General features: G+C 40.7%; 2 protein-coding genes across 4 annotated transcripts; one reads left to right on the top strand and one right to left on the bottom strand.

Annotated features, from left to right (window-relative positions):
- Positions 1 to 2,978: 2,978 nt before the first annotated feature.
- On the top strand, positions 2,979 to 10,306 carry hif1an (hypoxia inducible factor 1 subunit alpha inhibitor). Its single transcript, XM_028423212.1, has 8 exons — positions 2,979 to 3,385; positions 5,865 to 6,115; positions 6,617 to 6,765; positions 6,879 to 7,024; positions 7,574 to 7,680; positions 8,267 to 8,330; positions 8,428 to 8,538; positions 8,822 to 10,306. The coding sequence occupies exons 1-8, from the start codon at positions 3,206 to 3,208 to the stop codon at positions 8,876 to 8,878; spliced, it is 1,065 nt and encodes a 354-aa protein (XP_028279013.1). The 5' UTR covers positions 2,979 to 3,205; the 3' UTR covers positions 8,879 to 10,306.
- A 63-nt stretch (positions 10,307 to 10,369) lies between these two features.
- On the bottom strand, positions 10,370 to 14,051 carry cuedc2 (CUE domain containing 2). Of its 3 annotated transcripts, none has more exons than XM_028423215.1 (9): positions 13,941 to 14,051; positions 13,148 to 13,233; positions 12,911 to 13,054; positions 12,561 to 12,622; positions 12,366 to 12,487; positions 12,104 to 12,271; positions 11,965 to 12,029; positions 11,829 to 11,889; positions 10,370 to 11,756 (listed from the first exon to the last, which is right to left on the bottom strand). In XM_028423215.1, the coding sequence occupies exons 2-9, from the start codon at positions 13,219 to 13,221 to the stop codon at positions 11,610 to 11,612; spliced, it is 843 nt and encodes a 280-aa protein (XP_028279016.1). In that variant the 5' UTR covers positions 13,222 to 13,233; positions 13,941 to 14,051; the 3' UTR covers positions 10,370 to 11,609. The 3 variants fall into 3 exon arrangements, with proteins under 3 accessions (XP_028279016.1, XP_028279018.1, XP_028279017.1); XM_028423217.1 differs by having other exon boundaries at positions 13,148 to 13,230; positions 13,941 to 14,045; XM_028423216.1 differs by having other exon boundaries at positions 13,148 to 13,302; positions 13,941 to 14,038.
- Positions 14,052 to 18,248: the final 4,197 nt, after the last annotated feature.

Here is an 18,248-nt window from a genome sequence, read left to right as displayed (position 1 = left end):
CCTCCTTTTACTCAATAAAGTGTCAAGGAAACACCTTGTTGACATCTTATTTACCAAATAATGATCATAATCAAAACTCCCCTCTCCTCTGATGACCCCTGTGGGCTGGCTGGATCGGTCTGCCTGGCATGCAGCAAAAACCCACTTGCCAACAAAAGATCCAGCATTCCAAGCTTTTGCCCTGCAGCTCTGTGGAAGTCTAGCGAGCACAAGAGAGGCACATGAAAATCTTCATTCAGTATGTTCAACAAAATATAATGAGGACAAATGTTTTGGATTAAACTTCACAAAGCCTCTTTAAATGTGGTCTGCATGAGGCTGTGATTCTTATTTTGTTGAAGCTGTGTTGCAGTGGTTCTCACTGTCAGCAAGTCTGCTGCCTACTCACACACCCACATGTAAAAACACTCACACAAAGCAAAGCATGCTGACACAGCAGTAAAGTTAACGTGTGGGAAAACCTGTTTTTTTGACAAAGATGTAGGATCAGCTGCGTATCAGTAGTAGGAGTGTGTTGCTGTAGTAGACCACTTAGAAATATAATACCCTGAGATCTAGTAAGTAAATGTGACCTGAGCTGGAACATGCAATAGGTCAAGATAGCATAGCTGCTGCAGAAGATCAACATATATTTTTATATGTGAGAGCTGCAGGATTCAGATCAACACCCACACACCTGAAATGTGTTGAAGCAGTGCACAGCTTGATGGTGACTCAGACACAACTTCCTCCGAGAGTGACACGACCTCCGACCGAGGGGCCTGAGCTTCCATCCCTAAGGCTGGCCCTGCCATTTCTAATCAGCAGTAACTCATGAGCCAGAGGTGACAGGGAGGAGGGCGACACTGCAGAGGAACGACTGGTGTTTGATGGGAGAAGTTCTTTTTTCCTTTTACTGATAGCAGCATAAATGATATAATACATAATGTTTAGGTTAGAGGTGGATCAGTGGAGTTCTGTTTAATTGGGAGTGATGTCTCTCAGGTAGCAAGTGATAATGCAAACAATTAAAGTCGGAAAAACGCCTCATAATGCTTCAGAGAATCCTTGACTAATAGGATTTATGGCTTAGGGGTTTTAGACCTACAACACCTAGAGGGGCGAGGGTCAGCATGAATGTGAGAGAAAGCCATCACAGATGAGCTCTATACATCCGCTGTGTGCTTGTTTACATGATGATCTGTGGCTGCTTGTGTTGTATAATTTGTCAGCAGTTATTGAATATCAGGAAACAGTTTCATTGCCCCCTTCAGAGAGTCTCCGCTCCATCAGTTGTTCATCTGTCTTGCTGGGAGGAAGACAACCATGTTCTATGTGTTTGTTTCTGTCAGCAGAATTAAGATATAAGCTTCTTGTGACTCACCGGGGTGGTTCAGTCTCCACAGCTGTGGGTATCTGCAAAAAATTTGGGGGAGAAGATCATCAGAGGGATCAGCTCAGCTCACTGATCTGCACAGGAAACACTGAGCATGGGAACCCAGCAGGGAGCCCAAACCAATCCCTGACGTGAAAACCTGCTGCAGATAAAGCCTGACTCAGGAAAAAAAAGACACACATCTATTAGGAAATGCTTTTATATTTTGTCAGCTTTAAATGTTGTACAAAGATTATAAGTAACAACGATCAAAGTGATTGATGTATTTAATCTGTGCCGTGATAGTGACAAAGCAGAGTGGGGCTCAGCTGATCAGTCCACCGAGCAAGGTACAGCATGCTCTGCTATCTCATGAGGGATGATCACACGATGATCAATACAGTGATGTAGAGGCTGATGACCAAGTTAAATATTGAATTAGGATTTCAAATGTATTTGCTCAGCCTCAGCCATTACCACACTCACAAAGACAGCCTCCAAGATTGGTAATATTTATCTGCTTTACGTGTGGCCTGTGTTGATGCTTTATTTAAATTTAAATGTTTACAATTATACAGCACCTTTTACAAACAAAATTGTCTGTAGATGCATTACAGAAACCCAGAGCCTGAACCCCAAGCAAGCAGACAGTGTCAGGAAAAACTCCCTTTAAACAGGAAGAAACCTTGATCAGGACCCAGCTCATAGAGCCTTCCTGCTGATAGTCAGCTGGGTAAAGGAAGAGAAGAAGAGGTAGAAAGGACAGAGAGATTAAGATTAAGATTTACTTTATTAATCCCCGTGGGGAAAGAGAGATAGAGAGGTACACACATACAATAAACATCATACATTACAAGGGCAAACATGACAGGTTGTATAATTGTTATAATTGGAATGCTGAAAACTATGTATTGTATGTTCAACTTAATTATACCAGCACTACATAGAAAACAGCATAGGCAGGTGTGGACAGTAGATGCTGGATTTGTCATAGAGGGCCGGATCTATCTATCTATCTATCTATCTATCTATCTATCTATCTATCTATCTGTCTGTCTGTCTGTCTGTCTGTCTGTCTGTCTGTCTGTCTGTCTGTCTGTCTATCTATCTATCTATCTTTTAGTATAGAACTTGTCCTGTACAGCTTAAACCAGCCTAAACTCCCACATACACTGACTTAATGTGCAATATTACATATCCAGATGGACAATACACAACATGTGCAGTATATTTAAACTTACAACATATACATGTGCAATATTTTTTCCATACTTGAATACTGTATATAGACCATATTTATATTCCCAGGACTGTGCACTAACTTCTAACTTCTTAATATCTTTTTTAATATATCTTTTTAAATATCTTTTATACATTGCTTGTTTGCACTGAAACTGGTTGACGGCTTTAATCTCATTGTACTTGTGTATAGTGACAATAAAAGGCATTCTATTCTAGTCTCTGTAAAAACTACCAAGATTAGTAAAACAGCGCTCTCTTGTGGTAGAATTACAACATTACAATAAGAGCATTTAGTCACCCACACCACCAGGGGTCGCTGTTGGATACTGTAAGCACAACATTATGAAAGTGTTTCCCTGAGTATGTAGTTTCGTGTGTCGTTTGTTTTCTGGCTGTCAACACGGTGTGTAAACACCTACACGGAACACAGCCACGGGGGGAGGCTGTGCTGCCGTGCAGATTTTTTAACGAGCTAATAACTCGGAACCGTAATGCATGTATGATAGCACCTCTGTAGGCTAGCGGGACAGCGTTACCGAGAACAGCCGGTCTCTGGTTGTTTCATTGTGAGGAGGACGGTGGCAGCCGATTCAACGCTTGTCGACGACCATGGCAGCGGCGACCGTTGCTGAGGCTGATCCGGCGAACAGTGAAGGCGGTGCCGATTTCTGCGGCGTCCAGAGCCGGGACTGGGATGAGTCTCAGCTCCGAAAATACTCTTTCCCAACCAAACCCATTCCCCGGCTGTCTCACACGGACCCCCGAGCAGAGATGCTAATAAATAACGAGGTAACACCCGCAAAGTTATCTAGCGCAAACTTTTCGCAGACTTGTAAATGGACCTCACGTTTTTATATCAGGAAAATATGTATGTGCTGCACAAACATTAATTTAGTAACCAATACTAAAAAAAATATAGGCTAAACACTGTCAACACAGCAGAATGAAAATGAATGTAAATGCATTTTTCATATTTTTATTTTGTTCTTGCTTTTTTTTCTCTGAGAAACACTTGGTATTTGTCACTGAAGGAAGAATAACACAGTCAGCCTATTTTTAGAAGACACTTAAGCTGATTGTGTAATTGAGACATGGTTGGCCTTATATTGGCAGATAGATCTGGTCTAACATGTCAGCAGAGCGCTATAAATCTGCATTAATGACGCATATGTGCATTAAAATAAGCAGCAGACCACCATATGTTTTTGTCTAAGTCTCACTCTGCTGCCTGTCAGCGGACATTTTACAGTTTTGTGTATAAATGCAGCCCCTCTAGGATTCAAGTTGTGAGTTTAATCAAATTTCTGGTGTCACATCATCATCGTCTGTGTGTGATCTAATCCCCCCACTCCTTTTTTTGATGAAACAGCAGTAAGTCTCATGCATGACAAATCTTGGATGATTCAGTTTGTTTAGCACTTGCTCTGGATGATGCAGTGATGTGTGTGTGGATGACATTTCAGAACCATTGAGCTGTCAAAGCAATAAGAGTGTTTCAGTCTGGGATCCTCAGTCTATCTTTATTGGTTCTATTCAGCACCTACTTTGGCTGCAGACTTTTTCCAAGAGGCTTTTCCTTATTTGATTAATTTATCCTGTAATCCTGTAAATAGCTTTTCTTTAAATGATTCTTGGTTAAGGCAAAATGTAACAAGTGAGGACACACAGTGGCATGTTGTCTATGTTACTAGACATAGTTGTATAAATCTCCTGATTGGGCTGTGAAAAAAACATGGAAGTAAATGTTTATGGTGTCATGAGTTCATTTCACTCACGTTTACCCTTGTTATATCATGATCATGCTGAAGAATACCTAAGAATAGCCCTTTGCTGTAGGTACAGTTTTCTAATACATGTTAAATGGCTTTGAAATCATCAAGATGAAGATCCTCTCCCACAGAGTGAGCATATCTCACCTACGGACCCACAAACATGTGGTTAAATAGTCAATCATATCCTGCACCAGCAGAACTAAGCATGGTCCTTATTTATGTGGTCAGCATTAGTGTGTGTCACCCTTGATCATTCTGTGAAGGTTGCTTGTCTCCAGCCTGTGTTTGATGATTCTACGAATAATATCAACGATGAAACCTTTGTTATTCTCAACACACAACACAAAAATGAATTATAATGCATGATGGATCCTTTTAGTGTCATTTGATCTGCATGAGAGAACCTGCAGGATAACAGGCTGAAAAGGTGCTGTCTCATTGTAGTAGCACAAATAAACGCATCTTGAGTAAATGCATCGTTTAGACACAAAGAATCGCATCAGCTTCCTGTCACAGAGGAGAAGGGTCCACACGTGGCGTGCAAGATCTAAATTGTGTTGCGCACTGAACTCTGGGAATAAATGCAGCACGTCCCGGTGTGTGTGCAAACTGTATCAGGGCATCATCCGGTCACCCGTTCATTGTTTAAAGCCATGCATAAAAAAAAAAAACAAAAAAACAAAAAGGGGTCGGATGTGATGAAAACCTACAGATCCTCTGCACTGAAACACATTTACAGTTTCATCTTTCACCAGTTTAAAAACTCCCTGCGCCCGTAGAATCCCCCGCGCTCCGGCAAAAGTGAAACCGATGGAGAGTCGGTGCAGTCAGTGTTACACAGGCGTGCAGCGGGAACGCGCACAGGCGTCTACGTTCAGTTAGTCACGTAGCCCACGGAGCTCACAGTGTCTGGTGCCATCTCGCTCTCTTGCTCTCTCTCTCTCTCTTACACACACACACACACACAGGCATGGTGTGGGCTGGGATTTATGTCCCATAAACCCGAGTTTCAGTGTATCTGTAGACAGATTATCCCCCTCCTTCAGTCAACCAAACACAGACATAAATACATAAATAGATTAAAAATGGGCCAATTGGATCTGACAAAAAATAAAACAATAAAATGGTGCACATGCATCAACTATTGTTTTGTTAAAATCAGATGAAACAGGCCCTTTAAAGGACATTTCAGTGGAAAAAAATACAAAAAACGATATAATAATAATAATAGACCCTCCATGATGTCACCCATTCTTTGTCTGAAAAGCAGTTGCGACACTTCCAAAAAATGGGGAAATAGAATTTAACTCAGAGGTCTATGAGAATTAACTCTTCATTGAAACTGCTGTTTTTAGTCCTTGTGATCCTCTATAAGGGGCCCAGCTTTGCCTCTATGGATGAATGCATTAGTACTTGTATTAGAACATTCACCTGAAATAAACCAATATAAGGTGCTGTAACGTTCCTGCACTGAGATGTTCTTTTTCTGTTTTCAGGAGCCGGTGGTTTTAACAGATACAAACCTTGTTTATCCAGCTCTTAAATGGGACATTGCGTATCTCCAGGAGAACATTGGAAATGGAGACTTCTCTGTTTACATTGCAGAAAACCACAAATTCCTCTACTATGATGAAAAGAAAATGTGTAACTTTGAGAACTTTGTGCCCAAGTCTCGACGAATGGAAATGAAATTTCCTGAGTTTGTGGATAAAATGCATCAAATGGAGGAAATTGGAGGAGAGGAGAGGTAAGATTTCAGTTCTGCACTGATATAAGCCATGTTTATTTTAACACTGCCCAGTCTGAGGTTTGTTTAGACAGCTAGGAACAAGATGTGATAGTGCTGCAGGTGTGTGTGACAGTGTGTCCTTCATGAAATGTAATGCAGCACAGGAAAGTGGAGCGAATGACTAAGCATTCAGACAGGAGACTGAGGAGAGCAGATTACTCCTCTGACCTGAGCTGACCGGGCAACACACACAGATCACTTACTGAGCAAAGTCACCAATGTACTGACTAACCCTCACAGTACCTGATGTACATTTGGGTTTATACTGCCTGTTTCTCTCAATGTCATATTGTTCTGTGTTGTGTTTAAAGGAGAGGCAGTCAGCTGAAATTGAATCACCCTGTGAATATCGGACTTCCTGTGGACATATTTATAGGACTTTTGAATATGGGCTGCTACTGTTTTTCTTGTTTTTGCTGCTATTTGAGGTTTCATGTGTTTTTTCTCATGCATTTGAAGAGTATATCTGCAGCAGACCCTAAATGACACAGTAGGAAAGAAGATTGTCGTTGACTTTCTTGGTTTCAACTGGAACTGGATCAACAAGCAGCAAGCCAAGAGAAACTGGGGACAGCTGACATCCAACCTGCTGCTCATAGGCATGGAGGGTGAGGTTCTGACCAGTCATTCACTGAATTCTTTTTAAAGCTGTGTTTTATCTTCTGTCTGGAACTGGAGGTGGAGGTGCACTTCACAGCTTGTTAATTTTTTTTTCCCATAGGTAATGTGACACCAGCACATTATGACGAGCAGCAAAACTTCTTTGCACAGATTAAAGGCCATAAGAGGTGCATCCTCTTTCCTCCAGACCAGTTTGAGTATCTCTATCCATACCCTGTGCACCATCCCTGTGACAGGCAGAGCCAGGTAAGTTACAGATATAGGGGAGTACATTTTAAGTTACCCTCACTGTAAAAGCACACGGAAAGAGGGGCTCTACTCGAGGACATGTACAGTGGTGTTTGAGAGTTTTGACCACTCTAGTGTTTTCTGTGTTCTGGCAAAAACAATTACCCAAGTCCTGAAAGTAGACAGAGACCCCAGTCAAACACAAAACACTATAATAATAAAATAATAATAAATAATAATAACAGAAATAATATGTTTGTCCATACATTTATTCAGGATAGAAGAGGAATGTACTGTACAGCAGGGCCCCATTCATATACATCTACATGTATACCTGCCTACAGTATGACCTGACCTGGGTCAGGTAGCGGGTCAGGTCAGACCTGCAACCAGAGCACAAGTTTTCCTGTCTTTGAAGCCACAACAAATTCAGCCTTGAAATACTTATCTTTGCTTTTATGCAGCTGTATTAGGCATCACAACAGTCAAAAGAAAGGCCTGTACTTGTAATAAAAACAGCTGTGTGATGTTCAGTATCTGACAGAATGCATCTTTTTCTTTCTTTAGGTTGATTTTAATAACCCTGACTACGACAAGTTTCCTAATTTTAAAAATGTTGTTGGCTATGAGGCTGTCGTGGGGCCTGGAGATGTGCTGTACATCCCTATGTACTGGTAAGAAGTGCCTCTATAGGCTTCCTATAGGAATTATGGATGCAAGCTCTTAGAAGTGCTTTTACTTTACTAGTTAAAGGTAGGGTAGAAGATTTTGAAAACTCAGTGAGAGTTTGACAGATTTTGAAAGTAAACATACGCCCCTTTCTCTCGGGAGCTCTCCCCGAAGCCACGCCTCCCAATCACATGGACGCGCATTACCTGAAGACGAGCTGCGGTCTGTGACTTCGGCCATCATGCACGTACCTCTCTGGTGCGCGCAGAGCAGGAAGAGAGTGACAACCAGGCAATACTTTGTGCAGGGTCGTCCCGGAGGATTGGCTGATGTTTTTAGTGTTTTATAGCTTCCATAGATGATTCATATTCTTCGTTTTATTGCGAAACTGCCGAACTAATCGGACTGTAAAGAGAAGTTACACTAATTTTAATAAAAAGTAAAAAGTGCATCAGAATGAAATCTCCTACCCTACCTTTAAGTGTAGATAAAGGTAAACTGCTCTTAAACACTGCATAGCCAGAATGTTGGTAAATTGGTGTCATGTCATGTAGTTGTATTTACACATGTACACTTATGTTCTGCCTTCAGGTGGCATCACATTGAATCCCTGTTGAATGGCGGAGTGACGATCACTGTAAACTTCTGGTACAAAGTATGTGTATTTGAGCCCCAGCTAGTGTTAGATCAGTTGTTTACCTTCCACTACACGCCTTTTCATGACTGCCTACCTCTTTGACTCTTGTGTCCAGGGCGCCCCCACGCCTAAGAGGATAGAATACCCTCTGCGTGCTCATCAAAAGGTGGCCATCATGAGGAATATAGAGAAGATGCTGGGAGAAGCACTTGGAGATCCACATGAAGTAAATGCACCTGGTTTTATTGCAGTTATGTCAACAGTGTACCGATTGCAGTGTGAATGTCACACTGACTGTTTCTAGAACATCAAACTCACATTTAGGTCACTTGTTACATGAAGTCCCCGGGGCATGCTGACCCCTCCAGCAACCCAATTACTGTGAATATTTATGGCTTACCTGATTTAGTCAAAGGACAGATATATTCACTGTGGGACATGTAATATATGTGTCTGTATGCTATGAAGTAGCTCATCCTAAACACACCTCCCGTTGTGATTTGCTGCAGGTCGGACCTTTACTGAAAACAATGATCAAAGGGCGATATGACCAGGATCTCAGCTAGAGCCCCAGCCTGATCACTGGACTGTATGCATGTGAGACTGACACCGCTGTGTGTGCACATTCTGTCTGTGGAACTATGTATCACTGCGCGGCAGTAAGCGGCCATCTTGAAACCATTTTTGCTTCTGTGTCCGAGTGCCATCACAATTACAGAGGAAACATCCGAGTAACTCATGGGAATTTGACCTACTTGAAGAACTGTTCTTTTATCTTTGTAGAGGAGTCCTTATTTTCAACCAGTGTTGTCTCAGCAGTCTTACAATTTAAGCTAATTGTGTACTAGCTTTAACTGTGAACTGTAAGCAACCTCAATATTTTGACCACTAATGGACAATCAAGGGGGGCAGCACTTACATATATACACATACAGTACAGCCCATTTGTTTTCTCCATGTTGATTACAAAGACAGGTTGAGAGTTGTGTTGTGTATTTTGGGAATATTAAGTTGGTGATCTGCAAGGCAGCATTAAGCACGCATTAAAGCCTCTGATTTACATTGTTAAACATTAAAAAGGGGCTGATATTTAGCTGAAGGAATATATTGCAGCCAGCTAAGTTTCGTTTTTAGCAGAGATTGCTTCTTGTGTTATAAATGCTCTTGCTAGTTCGATTTGCTTTTCAAGGATTTTCCATTTTTGCATTATCATTAACAGAAAGTGATGCAAATACAGATATGTGAGTAATCCATTTTTCTTGGTAAGACCGTGGTCAGTAAATTGGAACAAACTGCATACATGACTGATTTATGTAAAAATACTATTTGCCCACTTTATTAGTGGGATCATCTGCTGGGATGTAACCTTTGCAATGCAACACAAAGCGCCATCTAGTGGTTCAAGCATGCAGTGGCATGCTGAGCTGGATACGTGTCTTGCTCCCTGCACAGTAGTTTAAATGCAGCAGATCTGACACAACAGTGAAAACTTTGTATTTATAGTCCCCCAGAAAGCACTTACTTGCAGCCATATGTTGAAAGACCTTGAAGCGTCACCAACTTGAAAGATAGTTGCCACTAAATTCAAAGTGTTCTCTTAAATTACTGTGAAGATTGATGTTAAAAAGGACAGATGATGTAATAATTGTGCTGTCTGTGCCAAACCAACATACAGAACAGAGGTGGGTATGTTACACGTGATTATGTGCATATGTATTGATGACAAACTGCACGGAGTCCGTTGTAGTGTTAAAAACGAAATGACCTTACATGACACTGATGTTTCATCTCTCTAGTAATTGCTAGGTTAATTGTTTACTGACTGTGCCTTGCCTAACGGTGGCATGGCATAAAATGTTGCAAGATGTTTTTGCAAGTTTTTTCTATTGGCTTTGTGGTAAAGACTGAGCAGTTGATAGAAATAGAGGCCTGTGTTTTGTTTAGGACATGTCCTCTCCTTGTTCCTATGATTAAAGTTGGTTTGCTAAGTTCTACGCTGCAGAGTTATGAATAATTACTTTGAGGAGGAAATAAATGAACAGACACAATGTCAGCAGTAGTCTACAAAATTAGTCTTTACTAGAAATTGTGCGTCAGCAGTTTCTCAAAGCGAGGGGTTAAAACTGAGAAAACAGCTTCAGGTACTCCATCCCATGCTCTACAGTAACACCATTATTATCAGTAATCAAAGATAGCATTGCTGCTGATGACAAGTATCAGAAACAACACATCTTTTCACACTCAGTGTTACATTACACTCAGGTAGCTAGATTATACTATCAATTAAAACAGCTGCAGAAAAGAACACAACCAAAGAGTAAGTATCTTAGTAAGGAAACACTCACCAACCCATTTATCCTAATACACAATTAACAAGAAATAAAAATCCAGTCATTATATATAAAAAAAGAAATCACAACCCACAACTACTAGCAGAGCAGAACACAAATGAGATGAGGCATGACCACTTCAGGAACATGTAAAGAGAACCTGAAAGCACACGACCGCCTGTCCTCACAAACACATGATTGCAAATCTAAACATCTATATCAAAAATAAAGACGATGCTGCTGGAGAGCAACTTTCAATTCAAGTTCTCCAGCAGCACCTTTAACATTTGGTGGGGGCGACCACGGTCCTCCGCACGATTATACCAGAAGTTATAGCGCTGTCAATAGTTTGAACACCTCTTAAATTTGTTGTACTACAAAACAAACTGCCAAATTATCCTAAGAAAAAGTCACATATTTAACTCTTGCTCAGTAAATAACAATAACAGGTTGTCAAACCTTACATTTGAGCCATTATTATACATGTTTGTAGCAGAACAAATTGTCCAAAAGCTCCAGGTGTGAACAAACATTTTCTCATTTAAAAATGGATGAAATTGGCACTGTTGCAATATGTACATTAAGAGTAGTAGAGAGTTATGATGTTCAGAAGAAACTCTAAGCACCAATAAAACTTACATTAATGAATACAGATTCATTTACATCGTTTAATAAGTATCAATCTGTATTCTATGGGTTAAAAAAAATATACAGCTTAGAAACAAAAGCAAAACAAAATACTGTCAGTGCAACGTCAGACCTGCTGAGATGGAAAAAAGAGTGAATAAGGTACAACAACAAAGGCATTTAATGGTAACAATACTTCAAAATAAGCCACTGACACACTAACAAATGTCTTCCTTAACTTTGGGGGAAAAACATGTAGCTAATGCAGACTGAATGAATAAATAAAAAAAAAGTGTAAACAAGATCGTCATTAGCTGCTCTTAAAGTTCTGTGCTCGTCATCAATGGAATCTGTATTTGCGTGCAGGCTTGAGGTTGACGTACGTCTTCTTCATGTCCTCCGTCTCATTTTTCTTCACGAGTTGATATCGCTCTCCCTTCGTGGTGACCACTTGGTTCCCATGATACCGGATTAATTTCTTTGGGGCCTAAAAGAGGAAGTGCAGTTCACGTTATAAAACACACTGACTGTAAACCAGCGAGTATGAAGTGAATCTTACGTCTTTGGGGGCGACGGGCCGGTGTGTTTTGTTATCTTCCTCATTGTCCACTAGCATGTACCTGGTAAGATGAAACGCAGACATAAACACCGATACACATAACTGACGACAGTTGAGTGGAACAATCTTCACTCACTTCTCAAGGATGCTCTCTTTCAGTTTTTGGTCTGCCAGTAAAGAAAAACTTTTCCCATGGTTGACCTGAGGCGACAGAATACCATCGATTATGCTGAGATAAAACGCTGCCAGTGTTTCTGTGTGTAGCCGAGACTCACGTTAAGAGGAGTGGGGCTAAGCTGGACGTCGCCCTCTATGATGAGGCGCACAGCTTCCTCCATGTCTCCTTTGGCAATAGACAGGGCGCTGCGAGCCTCCGACAGACTGCACTTGGGAAACATCTCCAGCAGGTGCTGCTCCTCGACTTCCCACTCTGACACTGGTTGCTGAGCAGAAACACATTTACAGTTAATTTCAAAGGATATGAGAGGACCAGCAGGAGAAACAAGGAGAAAGGCTGACGTGTGCTGGAAGGATCACCTTGGCTGTTGCGCCCTCTGTCTGTGTTTTAAGGCACTGTGTTTCTCCTCCTGGTGGAGGCTCGCTGGGCAAAGTGCTGATGTCTTCTGCGTGTGCCTCAGGCACACTGCTTTCCTCATCGGCTAAAAAAAAGTACAAATCTGTTTAACATCACAACATTATGTGCAACACAATACTGTACAGCATGTGTACTACCTGAGGTCCGAGCAGTGGCCAGCTTAGACGCAAGACTGAACATCATTTCACAGACTTTGACACTGCAAGATAAAAGAAGCTGTTTGTTTGAACAAGGACTGGTGAGTTTTTCCTCATCATCATAAGACATGGATATACTGCACGAGCATCGTAGCGTCCTGGATACACTGAGGGGGTCTCCAGTGTGTCTAATACATAAACAATTGAACTTGCTGAGTTTATATATTGTGATTTTGCTCTTGAAAGTATTACTATTGTTCTTCTACCAAAGAAGCGAAGCTTATATTTACTTTATTCTAGTATGATTCTCAGTTTATTGGTCAGATATGAGAACCTCAGAACATGTTTACCTGTCAATTTCAGCAAAGCCAGGTATGTATGCTTCTAACATCTCTGCAAAGACCTCCACGTCAAAGCTCTCTTCAACACTCTGCTGTGAGCCAAGATCCTCCAGGACTCCAGTGATGTAGGAGAGAAGAACATCATCCAGCGTGCTGCAATGGACGCAAACAAGTTAACGCAAAACTGACCACATGTTGTATTGTTGTTGTTGTTGAAGCAACATAGCTAATGGAGGGACAGTGTACCTGAGATCTGCATCGGGAATGTAAGTCTGAATAAACTCGTGCAGTGCAGTGTGGATGATTTTCTGGAGGTCCATGGTGTTCTCCTGCTGCGCAGCAGAGACAGCACACAGTCAGAGAGCAGCGGGCGGTGTTAAAGCGAACACAGCGACTACAAACTTAAACAAAAATAACCAAACACCAAACCACAACTTATGAAAGCTTGGTTGTGAAAGCAGCACATTTGAACTCCACTTGTCCAGTCTGCCATGAATGTTTGAGCTGGATTCAAATTAACAAACGTCTGAAGTTAGCTGTGATGATAAGGTAAGCAACACGTTAACAAAAACATAAATTAGTTTTAACTGATGCGAAAGTATGTAACACAAAACTACTGTGACCAAAACAAGCTTTTGCAACACTCTCGTGTAGCTGCGCACACCTTTCTTGTATTAGCTTTGCTGCTCATTGTCAGCACTGCTGCTAATTTCATTACAGCTGCTAATTAATTAGTAGCATCTCTGCTAAGCTAGCATGAGCTAAACCACACCGTACGCCATCGCTCGCCTCAGTAGTAATGTCTCGCTTACTGCTGGAGAACATCTGATCAATGTCAATGTTTCATTCATCAACAACCTTCATCTGTAAGTACACTGTGAAGGAAATAACGGGGAGGCTGTTGGAGAGCTAGCCGCTAGCTAAGTGAAGGGGGGGGCTTATGTTAGCTAACAACAACTACAAGCAAGCTAAAGGTTAGCGCTTAATACCGAACCTTATTTACTTTCACTGGGTGATTTTTAATTGAAAAATAACTTACTGTGAAAGAAATTATGGAGACATTAAACTAAAAGTTTTCCCCAAAATGTGTAAGGGGAGGCTGGTCAGTGCAGTGGAGATGTATCCGTGATGCTTGCTAGTAGCCCGCACGATTCAAAACATTAGCACGTCATTTCCTCCGTTTGTAAACAGCCTGGCTATCAAATCCACGCAGACCCCTGCGTGGATATATGGTTTCAACAGATAACACAGTCTTACATTAATTAAAAACACACTGACTAAGATAGATTTTATATTAAAATCTAACCACACACTGATTCATATAGTCACAACATGGCCAAAACATGACCAGGATACAAATCATAAACAAATGACACACACCAAAACAAAACAAAATCTGTGACGTATATTCACAGATATTGATTAATATTTAAATCGTTTTCTTTATTCCAGCTGTCACTAAATATGATCTTTGGGAGATCTTCTTCAAAGTTTATATCTGTGCTATATTTAAAGCATGCAGTGACCCATCTCTGCTTCCTGACCGAGTGTCTGAACACTGCTCCTATGCCTCACATTAGGTTGGTAAACAGTCTACTCTCACTTGGACATTATCTTATATCTTTTGCCAGATCCATGCATAGTTGATGACCAAGGTGTTATCTGAGGCAGCATCAGTGATGTCATCAGATCCTGCTCTCGTTACCTTCGCCTGTGTTGGTATTATAGCAGGTATGTAGCTGTAAATCATTAATGCCTTGTCAATTGTTTCCTGGCTCCCTTGGCAGTATCTCTTGCCGGCTGTAGTATTTCATGGTGGAAATATGGTACACGTCGCTGATAAAAACAAGCAAGAACAATTCTGGACTTGGCTGAACTCTGTTTCAACTCTGAGCTCATGGCTAGACAGGTGGAGCTGAGGTCCAGTATCAGGGAGAGCATGTAGAATCTACAGCGGCTTGTTTCTCTCTGTGTGTGTGTTCACAGCTGATGCTGCCAGTCTGCAAGCCTTATAACACATCTTTCACACACTAAAGGGCATCAACATTAAAATTCCACCCTCCTCCAGAAACACATATTAACACTTACTATGAAAATAACATCCTTATTATCTCATCTAGCTCCAAAATGCTGAAATGCCTCTATTTATAATCACATATTTTATTTTCTGAATTAATTTTCAGTGGTTAAAATCTCATGCTAAGAGGCTTTAAGAGGCATTTCCTCTATTTATTGAAACATATCTCTTGACACTAGGTGGCAGCATTGAGTTATTATTAGAGCTCTACTTTTCACAGAAATGATCTCTTGAGACGTTCCAGGTCCAAAAAAAGGAACAAAAGCAGTTGAAAATATATTTAATACCAGATTCACAACATGCTGGGAGGCTCATATTAAAAAAACATCCATATTAATTCTGTAAAGCAGAATTTATTTGTAGTACACAGCTTAGATTTTTGGTGTGTTGCCACTGGCAGGAGATAAGTTTCTAAATAAGTCAGATTGCATTAGTAGTTTTAGTTTGGACTGTTTCTCTGATTGTTTTCTATGGATCTATGTGCATACAGTAGTTCATACATTTGTGTAAAAGGGTTTTTTAACAAATGCTGCACTGATAATTTAGCTTTAATTTCATATTATAATCTGGAAATACAATTTGTTTCCTGTTCCTGTGACTCCTCAGGCAGCCTTACATGTAACATTTAACTGTATAACAAACATACAATAAGTCAAATTAATGTACACCAATGTGTGTCAATAATCACAAAGGCTGCATTGGCCTCGAGCTAAAGACATGAGGAGGTCGAGTGATTAAGTTCAAATAGTGTGGCAAAACAATATCACTGTGATTGTTTTGTGTGTGTGTGTGAGAGAAGATTAAATGGTAACCACGTACTTCATAGAACATGTTTATGGCTCCTTTAAAGTCAAAGATGGAGGAAATATTCAGCTTTGAGACAAAAGAACAAAAAATTTCACTTTAAAAAATTCACCTTTTATACATGAATGTGAGTGGGAAGTCAACCCTTAATGTGTGCTAATGGTATGTTCATACATTTCTGTCCTATATGCCCGGGTACAATCAAGCATGTCATGCAACAATGTCAAGGCAGGGCACATAATGTGGATATTGTACTGGTGGCACAGATTTCCATTTATTATACAGACAATAGAGAGCTGGGGGTCGGCTGAGGCGATGTCTGCGAGAGAGAGAGAGAGAGAGAGAGAGAGAGAGAAATCATTTTACAGTTCTCATCAGACTCACCAAAACATTGAATGATTTACTGCCAAATTAATTACCCCTCTGCCCAACTTTAGACAATAATGCTATGAGCTGTCTGTCGGAACAGTATTCTTCTATTAGCGTTCAATTTGCAGTTCAGCCAGAGTGACTTCGTATTTAGATTTTATTGTATTTTCTCAGCGAACGCGTAGCATCGCATCCACAATAGAAAGGCGCACAATTATTTGATATTTTTTTTCAGTCGAATCACCTGTGCAGGCAGCAGAGATGGGATCAGCGCAGAGAATTTGTTAAAACACTTAACAAATCTGTTCCAAAGCATCACAAAAGGTGCATTTACAGGGTGAATTCAAGCACAGTGTGGTTTAATTAATTGAAAACTTTCTGCAATATAAGGCCTCCTTCACAATCATAACCTATCTTTAATCAAATCTAACTAGTCGTTTCACCTCTCTCTGCTTTTGAAGGTCAGAGAGACAGAGTGGAGATTTGTACAAAAGTAAAGACTTCTCAAATCAAAGTTATGTTTCTAATTAAACTTTACACTTTTTTTCTTCTTGATCAAATGTGTCTGTTTAGTGACTTTTTGGGCATGAGCATGAGATTAGCTGGCCGAATGAGGCTGACCTGATCCAGATCCGGGCCACCTGTGTGGGCTAGCCTGCCCTCCCGTCTGCCTCCATGTCCTGTCTCCAGGAAACGGTCACCAGCCTGCCCGCTGGCACTTTTTCCATCCGCTACAACAAGCAACAAGAAACAAGGCGTGCAGCCATATTAATGTGTCTAAATCAATTCAAATCCAGTGAAATTACACCATATATTCAGATCATACCAGCTCAGGTTCATGTGAGTGGATGGATCGGTCCCTCTTGTCTCAGCCTGTGTGTCTCTGTTGAGCAGTCGATAGGTTAACCTGCCTGTGGCATCCATCTTGTGTGCCCCCCCCCCCTCGCATTACCATTGATCTGAGGGAAATAAAGTGCACACGTGTTATTATATACAGCCCAGAAAAACACCCTCTCACAGTGATGGAGTGAACTGGCCAAATGTATGAAATATTGCCCCTCCGACATATTCTGTCTTCCTGTCAATAGTGCAGCCTTTGCCCACAACCTGGATCAATAGGGACTTATCTTTTCATGATAACACATAACAATGTTGTCTGTTGTCTTTTTCTGATATTGAAGTCCTAATTCTGTCCACACACCTGATATGTATGCTGATATTTTTTTTCGTCTCCTCCTAAAGAAATAAAATTGGCGCAGGCCCACCAGTCTGAGACATGGCAGTTACAAATTTACATGTTGGTTTTTTGGACGTTTCTCTGAAGCTTTTGGGGGTCTCTCATGTGTGAGACTGCTCAGCGGAGAGAAGACACCCCTCTGTAAAAACATCTGTTGTGGAAATGGCTGTCAGACTCCCTTTTGTGGGCTCCGTCTCTTCTTTGCACAGAGATTGTCATTTGTTTTGATCATTTACGTGGGTGAAAGAATAATCATAAAAAATCAGGGGAGGATGTACCCATGCAGTCAAGCTATATCTACAGGAGGTTGTGTTTATTTCATTTTTTTTTGTGCGCGCTGTGTTTTAGTGGCATTGTTGTCTGCACATCGAGGCATGTAACGATTTTATTCAATGTAAAATAAACTATTAGATTAGAGTTATTTAAGTAAAATATTTCACTATTTACCAACTCAGTAAGCATTAAGTTTCTGTGTGCATTAGTGCTATTGACAAGCTGCCTAAATGTGATTAAAAATACTGTTTAATTATTCATGATGTGATGATTGTTATCGTGTGTGGAAGAAGTCACCGGAAAAGAAAAAATACTGTTTACATTTGAATACAAATAGCTTAAATATTCATATATGTAAGGGAGTAAAAATGTTACTTGTACCTTGTAATTTATTAATAATAGTTCTGACTTTCTTCCAGGATGGCCTGATGACACCAAGCTTCACATGCAGAAGTGTTGTGTGATCACCTGCTATCCAGCCATACAGCTAGTATGTAAGTAAGTCATTTCTTTCATCTAAACAACACAGCACTCTCAAGTAAATTAATACTTAATCCAAAACAATTTATTGCTCTGTACAGAAACAT

The sequence above is a fragment of the Parambassis ranga genome, chromosome 15 (genome assembly GCF_900634625.1).
Source record: "Parambassis ranga chromosome 15, fParRan2.1, whole genome shotgun sequence".
In the NCBI taxonomy this organism is placed as follows: Eukaryota; Metazoa; Chordata; class Actinopteri; family Ambassidae; genus Parambassis; species Parambassis ranga.
Note: the sequence above shows the minus strand (reverse complement) of the source record. Positions and strands in the feature narration are given on the sequence as shown.

Coding starts and splice junctions, on each gene's coding strand:
- hif1an (XM_028423212.1), top strand. CDS start 3,206: ATGGCAGCGGCGACCGTTGCTGAGGCTGATCCGGCGAACAGTGAAGGC. Junction 3,386..5,864: donor AGATGCTAATAAATAACGAG/GTAACACCCGCA, acceptor TTCTGTTTTCAG/GAGCCGGTGGTTTTAACAGA. Junction 7,681..8,266: donor CTGTACATCCCTATGTACTG/GTAAGAAGTGCC, acceptor TTCTGCCTTCAG/GTGGCATCACATTGAATCCC.
- cuedc2 (XM_028423215.1), bottom strand. CDS start 13,221: ATGGACCTCCAGAAAATCATCCACACTGCACTGCACGAGTTTATTCAG. Junction 11,890..11,964: donor AAAGAGAGCATCCTTGAGAA/GTGAGTGAAGAT, acceptor TCATCTTACCAG/GTACATGCTAGTGGACAATG. Junction 11,757..11,828: donor GGCCCGTCGCCCCCAAAGAC/GTAAGATTCACT, acceptor TTCCTCTTTTAG/GCCCCAAAGAAATTAATCCG.